Below are 12,784 nucleotides of genomic sequence, written 5' to 3'. Positions count from 1 at the left end.
GGACAGGTCCCCTCGTAGCTACAACCCTGTCGGCGCGTGTGCGCGCTGGCAGCCGGCGCAGCAGTCCCTAGCGAATGTTAGTCCTAGTCTGCGCCAATGGTGTGCGCGCCAGTGGCGTCCCGTATACCGCCAAAAAGCATCGAGGTCGAGCGGGTGGCGGCGATCGTGGTCGACAGGGGCCGGAGATAGTCGGCGAAGACCGAAGAGCCGCGAACCAGGGCTCGTGCGCGGTTTGCCTAGCTGCAGGCGCGCAGTGCAGCCGCCGGTTCTCCGCCAGGACAGTCGCGGCTCGGCGATGTTTCAGCCGAAGCTGAGCTGAGCACACGAGGGACGCTCGTGTCGCCGGCGCAGGCGATTTTTCTTCGCACTTTCTCCGTCGCCCTCGGTTACCCCCGGTTCTCTCTCTCTCCCTCTCTCACTCTCTCTCTCATTCTCACTCTCTCGCTCTGTCTCTCTCGGTCGTGAATCTGTGGTTACCTTGTCACCGGGGCCAGCACGCGACCACCGTTTCAACACCTCTGCCAGCCAGCCAGCCGACCAGCCAGCGACTACGTAAGTGCTTCGTGACGATCGTAGTGTCGTTAGAACCTAGATCCGAGTGACAGGTTTCAGGATCAACGGCTGGAACAGGTGGAAAACCGTCGGAGACGTCGCGAACGCTCCAGTGTCGATTAGAGGTTGGTTGGGTCGGTGCGACGCGACGCGACGCGACGCATCGCGACGTTTCGTCGGGCATCCACGATACGAGCTATCCTGGCTCGAGGGTATTCCGGTGGTGTAGCGATCGGTTGTGTCCTATTTCGGGGAACCGTGATAGCGTGATCGGAAGAGAGCTGCACTGCAGCCTCAATATCATCTCCGACGTTCCCGCGGCGATTGATCAATGCGATGTCCGATGGCACCGCGTCGAGAGCGGGTTAATTGCTTCGAGTTCCCCTGGAATCCAATAAAACCACTCTCCATTTACGATACGGGGAACGGAGACAGCGCTCGATCCGCCCGGCACGAGACGATTAGTTCTTCCAAGAAATCATCGGGAAAGCTGTCGCATCCCGTGGGATCCCACTGATTCGATTGCGATGACTCCGACATGATATCGCTCGACGATTTCTAATATCATTTCGTGCATTATTCGCGGGGTGTTCCAGGTCGATCCGGTGCTTCCTCCCTGAATTTTTAAGCGCGCGCTCTGTTTATAGGTCTCTCTTTCGATCGCTATTAAATTAGTCGATTAGCTGCCTGGGCTTTCAATCGAGGAGCGGAGAGTGATCAATCGCAGGAGGATATTTGGACGTAGACGCAATGCGGGGGCTTTTGTTTGAACAGGATATCCGTGCGTTCTCTCGACGCGTAAATCTATCAACGATTTTCTAAAAATACAGCAGCACGTAGAAAGGATTGAATTCTGTTTTAGATTATTTCGGGGATCCCGGTGGGAACCGAGTGGAGTGATCTCATTAAAGCCAAGCTTAAAATTGACAGAATTACTTTTAGCTGCCTGGATACCATTTCAATAGCTAATGGAGCCGATCAAATTGGAACGGATTTATTTCCAGTCGCTCGAATGTTATTTGATGGGAGCTGGATTCCAAATAGTTGGCAGAACTTGCGAGCGGAACGGCCTGGATTGAAATCTTTCTTTTGAAAAGGACTCTTGTGATCGAAGCAGAGTTCGGCCCGAACGTACCATTGAAACGTTTGAGCAGCGTGCTTAGTTTGACGGCGGCGTCAGGTTTCGCGCGGCGTCACGTGAGGATGAGGAACGTGCGGCCAGATCGATCCTAATCGCGCCACACTGCAATCGAACGTTACTGAACAGCACAGAAAACAGAGCGTAAAAATAGAAGGCGACAGGACGTGTACTTGGCCGTAGCCTATCCGGCACGATGTTATCCTGCCGCGGCGCGGCTGGCGGGTGTCCTTGTTCTTGCGACCGCCATTGCGATATGTCAAGGCGAAACGCATACGTACGTGTAATATTAGATCGGTACGATAGCCCTCGCCGGTAACAACGTAATAATTTCTCTGAACAGCCGACGACGACGTACGTTCGACCGTATTCTCTCTCTCTCTCTCCCTCTCCTTGTATCTCTCTTCTGGTCCAGTCTTATTGGCTGCGGTTCTCGCGTGATTCCCTCTCGCTCTCCCGCAGGACGCCGAGCGTTATCCTTCCGCCACCTGTCCCAATTTCGCAGATGCGCCGCCCGCGTTTCTGGAATTTCAATGGGAACCAGAGAGTTCGGTTACAATGGAATGGTTCCACTGTCGATTGTTGGGCGATGTCCATTGAAAATTGTTGATCCTGCCGCGACGGGCCGAGGATCTTCGAGTAGCTAGCGTCGATTTCTAGTACATACGATGCCTTGTAATTTGGGTCGTTTGCTTTCCCTGTTCAAACATCGTGGGTTCCTAATCAGTGTTCCTGTTTCGATTGAATGGCAATAGTCTCGATGTAGAAATTGCATAGATTTTCAACCACTGATAGGACGAGGACGCTACTTATCGTGTCGTCTGTTCGATTCGTCACGTTTGCGATGCTGTTAACAACAGCACAGTGCAAATTGGTTCGCCATCTATGCTATCTGAAAAGAGTTACATGCTCGTCGTAATTTTTCATTTTCTTCTGAATTCGACCAGCCACGTTCTCGCTCCATCTTCTCGATAAATTCTTCGTTGCCTCGGCATTGTTTGACCGTGCGCGAGCGTTCAGCATCTCTCCTCGTCAAACTAAAATTAGCTTCGCGTTCAACATCCTGGTCCGCTATTAATACCATCGGTAAATCGGATCGCCTGTATACCCAGCATCCGCTGCACGAGTTCCCCAATAGAATCCTGAAAATGTGCAAGAGCACAGGCGAACGCCCAACAGCCATGCAAATGCGGGAAGAAGATCCGAGCGGCAGACGGGGCTCGGCAAACGAGATCAAACAAAGAGCAATCGGGAGGAATCGTGAAAAGGGTCGGGAAGAATCGTGTCCTCGGGGGAACCGAGCGAGCCCGCGCGCGTCTCCGCCTAATGAAAAGTACGGGGGATTGGTCCTGGCCGGTTCTCCAAAGAGGCCCGGAGAACCTAAAAGCGTGTGCAGCCGACCTTGCCCTTGCCGCGAACGCAATGAATCCCCGAGGTGACGTACGTTTTCATAGCGTCGGCCACGGGCCGTGCAACAACCAGTCGATATATTGATTCATTTCCGATAATATATTACCTCCCAAGGTGATAACAAGTGCACGCGTCTGTGTGTGCATGTGCGCGTCGCGCACCGTTCACGCACCACGCCAGTACCGCTCGCCGATGTCTTCCAGGCTATCGGATTTTCCCGCCGATCCGTCCGAACAAAGCCGTCGTTCCGACGCGGCTTCGAGCACCGCGAATCCGCTGGTCGCCGACAATTAACGTTTCCTGCGACGTCCGACTCGACTGATCGGCTGCTACCAGCCTGACAGACTCCCCCGGCAAGGAGAAATCCGAATCGTGTTAAGGGCTGCGGCATCGTCTTGACCGCGATCCGGTAATTACGCGACGAAAGAGTGCAATTTGCAATGCAGATTCGATCGACGCGGATACAGCGGCGCAAACAGCCCGGGATGTTTGCCCTGCGAAATGATTGGCACACGGCAATAAGGGCTCTCTCTCTGTTTCTGACCCTGCCGGACTCCGCCGTGGAGCCAGCACAAACAAACTACCCTCCAGTTTCTTTGGCTCTGGACTCCGCGCGCGGCAACGCGGTTATTGTATTCGGCTCGTGCTGTTTTCGGCATTGTTCCCTTGGCAAGCCGAACCTGCACAGCCTAATTACCGCACCACCGGGCTGCTTATCTCTATTCCGGGCAGCTCCCAACTCCGGACACGCCCGCAGCTTCTCAAACTTGTTCGACGGTTCGTTAACAATAATTTCGAGAACGCTGTTCGACGAACAAATTCCGTCCAGTTGGAATAAATATTCGAGGATATTTCTGTTGCCTCCTCGTTTCATTGTTGCCCGGAGATCCGATAAATCGTCGACCTCATAACGTCGACGAAATTTCTATCGCTCGGCAAACACTAAATCTAATTCGCCTCGTTCGCAATCTCGCCGCTTATCGTCGCGATAACGCGTCATCGATATTCGGCTTAATTTCGTTTCTCGTTGATTCGATCCGTTGCTGAAACGATTGCAGGACGACGAATCGAAGAAGCGTTCCTCGGATTTCAATCGGGGGGTGGAACAAGGCTGTCGCCGGGTCCGCGAAAAACACGGGAAATTCCGCCGGTTCGACGGCAATTAACGATATTACATGGTCCCGGGGGCGATACGCGTCCCGGCCGATCCATATCGTTGCAGACAGCCGGTGTAATCGGATCAAGCCTGTCACCGGTTTTGCAATGTGCGGCGCGGCGCGGCGCATCTCCGCGCGCGAATCGCGAACGAACGAACGAACGAACGAAGGGTGCACGAACCCGGCCGCGATATAGAGCGGGTCCGCGCGGATATTTCTAGAGCAGTCCGGTTAAGAATAGAACGGGCAAATAGACGGCTGAATTAAATATAGCCGGTGAACGACCCCCCCCCCCGAGTAGATTACGAAATTTCATTGAAGTCACGGAAGTCCAGAATAGTATCCCGCCTCTGTCCGTGGTCTCCTCCGGTATCGGAGCCGATTCCGGCCGTCGTGGGTTCAGCCGGCCTTATTCGACGGCGATAAGAACGAGGACCTTCGGGTCCAATCGTCCCGAGTCCCCATCGAATTTTTCCTCTCCCTCGTTCGCCGAAATTGGGGCGTCGCCGAGTATTGCACGGTTCATTCTTTGCTACCAACGATCGGCGAAATAAATTGCCGGAATAAAAATTCGAGGGACAATCAGGTTTTTGCTAGGCGCCCTCTTCTCCGTCGCGAATAAAATATTCAAAATTGAAGAGGTTCGGATGCTGAATAATACTCCCTCTCTCTCTCTCTCGGAAAGAAAGAAAGGAGGCTGGATCTCTCAATGGAAGCTGACCTGTAAATCTTGGCTCGAGCTGTTAAATTGTTGATTCGTCCCTTTTCTTATAGCAGACGAGCCTCTCTCGAAAGAATTGAAAACACAGAGTTCTCTCGGTCCTTTGAGGCTGATTCCAACTGTAATCGCAGGTGCTAAATTGTAAATCAGAGGCTTCCGTGACCCAGAAGCCAGCGAACGAAACCTAATGGAACATAAAAATGTACAAAGAGGAAATTCTTGTCGGCTTCCGATCAAAAGCACGGGTCCGAATTGCGAAAGGTAAATCGTCGAATCTCGCCGGACCTCTGCGGAGGTGTACTCGTGAAAAAGCGGAAGCTGAATCGGAACCCGCGAGGGCCGGGGGTCCGCGGATAAAAAGCCACGGTTGACCGTTGAATATTCTGATAACGAAGCCACGTCCTTCCGTCGCGGCGGGTCGAAGAGAAAAATGAATTCCGTGAACTGAAAGGCGCACAGGTTCCGCGAGAGGAGGTACCCGGGCTCATCAGCTAAATGCGGTGTCCCCAGGTACGTTGTCAGCCGGGTGGCGGCTACGCTCGTGCTCCGGAAGAGAGCCGTATCTTTCATTTATGGGCAGCGGGCTCGTCGCTGGCAGAAATATCCCGGAATAATTGGCAGCGGGTAAAAAGCCTCGCTGGTAGCGGGCCGAGTCATCTGCAACGGAAAGCCATTTCGTCGCAGACGTTTCCTCGGGTCGACGTTAACGAGGATTATAAATATCGAGAAAAAAAGAAGCGTGGGGGGTGCTGCCGAACGCGCGAGTCTTTCTTGCCCGCGGGTCGCGAGAACCGGGGGAAGGAAAAAAGAAAACACGATTTGATGGAAATCCAATAGCCAATAGAGTCGTCCGACGGTGACCTAAAATTCGCTCGTTCACCTGGACTCCGTCAGAAAACGGGGAATCAAACGCGCCGCCGAGCAAACGGCCGCCCACGCTTTCCTCCGCATCCGCCGCGCGCCACACTTTACCTCGCGCTCGAGAACACCTGGAAAGCTTGTCGCCGGCTGCGAACCCGGCCGACGAACGTTCGCGCCACTCCTCGGACCGATGAGCCGACGCATCGTCGACGTTTTTGCTGCTGCCTCGGGTCTCGCCTTCTTCTTCCGCGAAATTCCCTGTCGCTGCGCGCTCGAGTCGCGATCTTCGCGATCACTGGCCTGTGTGGATCTTGAGGGGGTACAGGCTTCTTTTTGTCTGAACGTTACCGTCTGTCTTTGGATGCTACAAGAGCCGTCGACAAATTGGAATTCATTTATTTGCTCGACGATGCTTGGATCTATTCAATTACCAATTTTGAAAAACCGTCCCATCGCGTTTCATCAAGTAACTGCCGATCCAATTTCTCTCGCTGCGAATTAAATAATTGAACAACGCGCGAGGCTTAAATAGAGCTCAGATTAAACCTGTAATTGTACTTTCCCAGCAGCAATTTAGAATGATTCGAACCGAATAATTCTTGCATTGGAAATGAAAAAAGTCTCAACGCGTTCGGATTAAAATTCGCTACGATTAACGTTCGATTGGATTGAAATCGAGTATATACGGCGATGTTGTTCGGGGAATCGGAACGGCGACGGTGCAGCAAACCCTTCGGTTTCGATTTTATGAGACAGGTTCGACGATCCGGGGTAGGTAGAAGTTTGAAAAATTAACAACCGACGGACACTCTCGTTCCGCTCCGTGTCGTGAAAGCGGCGTACAATAACGTGTGTTCGCCATTCAGCCGAACGGCTGCTCAATTATTTATTCTTTGAAAGAATCATGGAAGATTCCCTCAATGCTGATTAAGTAATGACACCGTATCCGATTCTCGTCGGCCCAGACAATGGTCTATAGCAGTGCATTGTGCCTCGTTCGGAATATTGAAACAACCGGCGCTGTGTAACTGTTCCTATTGCTCGGGACTCGTCTCTGACATAGAAACGCAGCCGCGCCATGGATCATTTGTTCCTGATAATTAATCATCCGTTGTATGGCGTTGCCAAGAGCCTGTGAAACTTCGACCTCCTTCTCTGATCCCACTTACAAATGCGGACTCTCGCGAGCCATTATATCATTATTATTTCATTGGTACTTCGTGTATATCTGTTATTATGTTAAATCGAATTTATTTATCGACAATATTTGATGTCGAACTAGGACTTGAAGGATTAATGTTTGTTGCAGGTGATCGAAAATGCCGGCTGTACCAGCAGTGGCGGAGGCAGCAGGCCAGCTGGAGGACCTGGAGGAGCCTCCAGAGCCGCGGGTCCGCGGGGCCAGCGGTAGAGCGGGCCTGATGAGGCCCTTGGTCGTCCTGGCGCTTCCCGGCATGTACCTCTTCTACAAGTACAGCCAGTACAGGCGGGAGCAACGGGAGCTGTCCCGCAGAAGAGTCACCGAGAGGGAGCTCCAGCATCTCCGTCACAAGATCGTGAGTAGTAGTAGTAGTAGTAATAGTAGCCGGAGCACAATAGCCAACGGCGATATCCGGCGCTTCCGCGTCTGTTTGAGTTTGACGCGCGCCTCGACTCGGTTCGGCTCGGCTCGGCTCGTAGAGTCGCGCGGCTGGACGCGGCCGGTTCCCGTCCTGGAAAACGGTGTTTGCGTTACTTGGCACCGAAGAGGCCATGACACCGCCGGCGATCTTGCTTGTCCCACCTGTTGTGCCCTTCCGGGCCGCTCTATATTTACGGACAGGTCAATCCGATTTGCTCCGAACGGAATCCAATCGGAACCCATTATAATTTCATCGGGCCGGACGTGTGTCTTCGCTCCAATTCGAGAGAGCCAGTCGATTACCGCCTCGTCCAGGGAAAGTGGAACCTTGTCGCTGTATATCCTCTTAAATAGGAGCCCGGTAATCACCCTGTTTAGAGACTGGATCAACTTTCGATTCAAAGTTGAGACGCGCTAATTCCGCCGCGACGGCATCCGCCGGTGTAGGGAACATTTTGTTTGCCGGTGTACAGGGTGCAGGATCGGGGGAGGCGAGGGTGTCGAAAAGCCGGAGCGAGGGTGGGCTAAGAAGTTTAATCGGCGGCAGGTTTTGAATGGCGGCCTTTTGTGCTCGAGGAACGAACGAGATCTTGTCGGATCGGTGCTCGCGAGCTCCTCGGTCGCGCCGATGACTACGATTATCTAGGGACGATAGCTAGGATGAGCCTTCAGACACGATATCCAGGGTGATAGGAGCGGAAGGATGAGGAAAGTTCGGGATGGGAATACCTGGCGCAGCCGACGGGGGCAAAAAGGGTTCGATTACCCGAGGTTAACGCGATCACCGCTCGCTGAGAAGACCCTGCATCGCCTGACGAAACTTAACTCTATTTATCAGTCTGAGTGCGCGACATTGCCGCGAATCCACGCATAGATAAACGCATCGATCCACCGTTGGGATTCGCACCGGTTCCATCCTTCTCGCCGAGAAATTGATTATTGCTCTCACAGATTCGAGTGGAGCTGGATTACCAACGTAGACGATGATTGATAGAACCTCTCGTAGCACGTTGAAAAACGTGAGAAATTTCTCCAGCGAATTAAAAGGTTTCCGCGGCTCGGAATAAAATGCAAATATCACGATTTCGTATTTTCGCGTAGGAGTTCCGCACCAACGCCGGTGAAACGGCACGATCCACTCTGCGAACGTTAGTCGAAGGTAGGGAAGCAATTAAAGATTGAATAAGTAGCTCGGGCTTGCGATAATGTCAAGAGTTTATCGAATCGATTGTTCGAACCGGGATTATTTTACTCCGGTAACAAACTATTAATACTCAAAAAGGCCTTATCGTTGCGCCGCGGTAACAACGTTCGTTCCAGTTACAAAGTTGGGTAAAAATCGTTCCCGAGACGAGCGAAGCGTGGATCCAGATTTTCTCGAAACGGCTGATTAAACGTCGGTCGAACACGCAGGAAGCAATTAAAGTTTGACCGGGGACCGTCTCCGATAATGTCGGAGGCTAATTGAATTCGTTCTTTAAACCGGAATTATGCGAACGACGACGGGGCACGTCTTTCCACGGAGTCGCCCTTGCCGAAGATTTATGTGCAGAAACTCTGAATGCCCTATTGATTTCCGTGGCCCGGGACGATGTAGCGGCTGACTTAGCGGCGGGCCCCCATTAGCGGGACACACTCTCGAATCGTACATCGACGCCGTAGAAATTCAATATCGCTGGTCTGTCGAGGGAAATAAGGAACAATCGGACGTTCCGCGTCGCGGTGGAGATACCCACCGTTCCGCCATCCAATTTACTGCATCGCGTCGTTCCGATCCCCCGAAGATCCCTCGATAAACAGCTGGAAGAACTTCGGAGACCTGTCCTGCTATACATTTCCGAGTCTAGGTCTAAAAACCGTTCGCTCGACGTTCATGTAGAATAACTGGAGCTACGAGTAACACGTCGCGCGACATTCGGATCTTCTACGGAGTTCCGCAAACTTCGTTCGGCATCTTCAGGGAGAAGCCGAAAAATGATCTCGAAACATGTAGAGCCGCGAGGTCGACGAATAGGTTTCTAGGGACTCGAGTGCAACGCGGCGGAAGTAGAGCTATTTAGAAATATCGAAGTGTAGAATTTTTACTCCACGCGAATAGAGGAACCTTTCGTTCGTCTTTCCAAGGGATCGAGATTAGTCTATGATCTGCAAGACCATCTTTAAGCGAGAAGTTGTTGAGGAACGTTCGGTCCAAGTTGTTAGACTTGCTGAAAAGGGGACGATTAGCAGCCAATTAGCGAGATGCAAATGCGAACGGGTTGGTCTCCGCAGCAGTAGAAGGGATTGCAGTGGTGGCGTAGGGTCACCTTGGTTGGCTGAATAGGTCAGCAGGCAGATTTGGCCGGGACCGGGGAAAACGAAACCGAAAAAAAACCAGTGGCTGTCGGAGCGTCTGCCAAGGAGCCAGTATTCACGGCCGTCGGATCGACGATCGGATAGCCGGGATACTCGGGGAGAGCAGTTAGTATGACCAACATTCGCTTCCCGCCAACTGGAATCCCACGGATCCATTTAGCTCGTTGTCTCGCTCCTCTGATTTACGGTAGCGCAGCAGCGAGCCGCGCCGACGAATCGAGGATCCCTATCTAGGATCGGCAGCTAGGTATATGATAGGAATATCGCCCCTGTCCTGCCAGCTCGATCACCACTTACCGCGAATTCGATTCCCGCCGTCGTAATTCGCATGATTTAGGGGCCCTCGAAATGGGATACTCCTTGCTCGATTAACCCAACCTAACCTAACCTAACCTAACCGGCTCGGCTCGCTGACCCCGTCTTGCTTTAAAGAACTCTGGAAAATGGAATTCTTAAATGGTGGATCATCGTTTCGGTCAGGGAATCGGTAAAAGGTGGACCGGGCGTAGGAGGATCATTTATTTTGATTATTGGAACTGATAATTTCGAAGAGGGAGGACTCTGGCTTCATCACTCTCCGCTACGGTGATTGGGAAGAAACGAAATCGATTTCTGGAATAGACGTGTCTTTTCAGAGAAATTAATTACTCCCGAGTCATGAGGGACAACGGTCAGGAAGAAGGTGGAGAATTTTTATTCAACGAAGACTCTTCCCTTTTGGTTTCAATATATTTTATGGATAGTTTGAAAGACAAGCGACATAGCGAAAATTAGAGAAATTGTAAAATTCTGAAAATTCTGCGGGAGAATTTGTGAAATCGTCGCTGAACGTATAGTTCTTTCCGTAAAACTCCTACCAGCTGTTATCTCGTTTGATCTTCTTTGTCGTCGAGCCTCTATAAGGATGCTTCGTGACCCGCCCGATAAAATCAGATTCCCGACGATAATACTCTAACCTTTATCGGAATCCGTTTATCTAGTCCGCCACCCCAGCGTTATGGACCAGCAATCATTCCCAAGAGCCACTAATCAAGCTCAATCAACATCGAGCGATCGACGCTCGATGCTGCTCCATAATTTCCTTCCTTTGATCCCCTTTGTCAAATCCTTCGATTGCGTCCTTCGTGGCTCCGCCACGAACGATCCTGGCATCTCATAAGTGATCGTATTCTAATTTCCAACAAATCTTCGTCATTCGTCCCAAGTTACTAAAATCATAGAAAATTATTCGCACGATAGATATGGAAACATTTCTATCAATATTAGCGAAGCATTTAAAAGCATTCGATAAGAAGTCGTCGAGGAGATTATATCGGGGAATCGCGAAGCATTTCTATCGATCCCTGCCGTTCGAATAGCTTATTGTATCTTTAATTTCTTTCACCGTTTATTTGCATCTGCCCGAGGTGATTTAGCGAATCGCGAATCGGAAATCTACATCCGTCGAATCTCTGCGGATAAAATCTCGAGTCCCCGGGGGAATCCGAGCGTCGTCGATCAAACGATCGTTTCCAGGCGCCGCCTCTCGTCGCGGATTATTCCGTCGGGTTGGGCCGATCACGGAAACTCGAGCGTCGAATCGGGAAACGTGGACCGGTGGACTCGCGTGCCGTTAAACGTCAAGCAAAGCCTTGGAATTCGTCGACGTTATCGTGGCCCGCCGAGTCGATCGCGACCTTAATAACAAGCACCGGGGGCTCATTAACGACTGCAGCGAATCGCTGGATTATCGAGGATATCGTTAGCGGTCCCGACTTCCCGCTTTCATTTCGAAAAATTTCATAAACGTTCTCGCGTGCTACTAAACGCTGTTTGAGAGAACGTCGTCTCGCCAGGATCACGGCGCGCTCGGCTTTGGCTTCGGGTGTCGAGCTATTTGCATTCGACTCGATCGATCCGCGATTTATTTACCGTTCTGGAAATATTTAACATTCATTATTCTGGTAGATTACTTTGCTCAGTTCTAGATCTTTGTTCTAGGAAGCCTCGGCTCGATATGCTCGAGGTGAAATTTCACTGCAACGCTATTAATCATTTTGGTCGTGGCTTTGTATCCGGAGCGCGAGATGTTTGCCACAGAAATCTGAAATATCTGCAAAATGTTACTTTTCTTGTAGATGATAATTTTCTAGTGTCTGCTGTGAATTGCGGTGAAATATTTCTGAATCCCGAAACGATCCTAGTTCCCCGGGGTAAAAGCATCAGATACGAATGATCGTCTATGTAGGTAAGTTGCTTGGTCTCGAGTCTTAAGATCCTTTGTCTTCAACCCTTAACCGGTCACGTACTGTCTATGAGACTGCTGCGTCGGTAAATTCTTCGGCGACTCTCGCGCCTTAAGAAAAATCAGCGCCTCTTAACCCGTCAACTCGACGGAATAAATATTTCGCAACAGCTTAGACCCGAACTCTGCCAAATTTCTCGGTCGAAAGTCGATTACGTTTCGTTCCGCTAGAACCAGCATCGAGTACCCGTCGTCGCATCGGCACGCAATTTACCGACGGACCTTCTCCATTGAATTTCTAACGCGACAAATGAAGCTGGCAAATTTCAAGAGCGGCGCGCGAGAGTTAATAACGCGGCATTACCCGAGAGAGAGAGAGAGGGGTTGCTTTAGAAAGCGAATTCTCGAGACTTCGAGGGGTCGCGGTATAAGTAGAAAGTAATTGTGTCTGGTTCTCTCGTGGTCGCGGAATATTTTCTTTCGGCGACAACGGAGAGCCAACCTTGGCGAGAAACGCGCGTGAAAAGCACCGAGAGAGCTGCCCCCACTGGGAAAGCCGAGCCTTTTTTTCTTGGCCGGTGCGAAGGACTCCGTAAGTTAACGTTACGTAGACGTGGCCAATGTTAAGGTAGATAAGGCGCACGCCAACCCCGCGTTAAGATCGCGATTGGCCGGCGCGGCGTACGTGGACCTTAAGCGCGAGGCCCGTCTGGACGCCCTCGAATGCCACCAGAAGGGATTCATC

The 12,784-nt window shown here is 51.5% G+C and overlaps 1 protein-coding gene across 3 annotated transcripts in view; it reads left to right on the top strand.

Annotated features, from left to right (window-relative positions):
* The first annotated feature begins 205 nt into the window (after positions 1-205).
* Positions 206-12,784, top strand: part of LOC144469468 (uncharacterized) — a 51,653-nt gene continuing 39,074 nt past the window's right edge. For 2 of the 3 annotated variants that reach the window (XR_013493979.1, XM_078179799.1), the window contains exons 1-2: positions 206-552; positions 7,149-7,395. Coding sequence is in view for 2 of the 3 variants with exons in the window: in XM_078179799.1 (XP_078035925.1) it covers positions 7,159-7,395 (237 nt within the window). In the remaining variant the exon portion in view is untranslated. Of the gene's footprint in view, positions 553-5,424; positions 5,489-7,148; positions 7,396-12,784 lie in introns of those variants that run through there. The other variant, XM_078179800.1, reaches the window with a different exon arrangement.

This window comes from Augochlora pura, chromosome 4, assembly GCF_028453695.1.
Source record: "Augochlora pura isolate Apur16 chromosome 4, APUR_v2.2.1, whole genome shotgun sequence".
Lineage (NCBI taxonomy): Eukaryota > Metazoa > Arthropoda > Insecta > Hymenoptera > Halictidae > Augochlora > Augochlora pura.
Note: the sequence above shows the minus strand (reverse complement) of the source record. Positions and strands in the feature narration are given on the sequence as shown.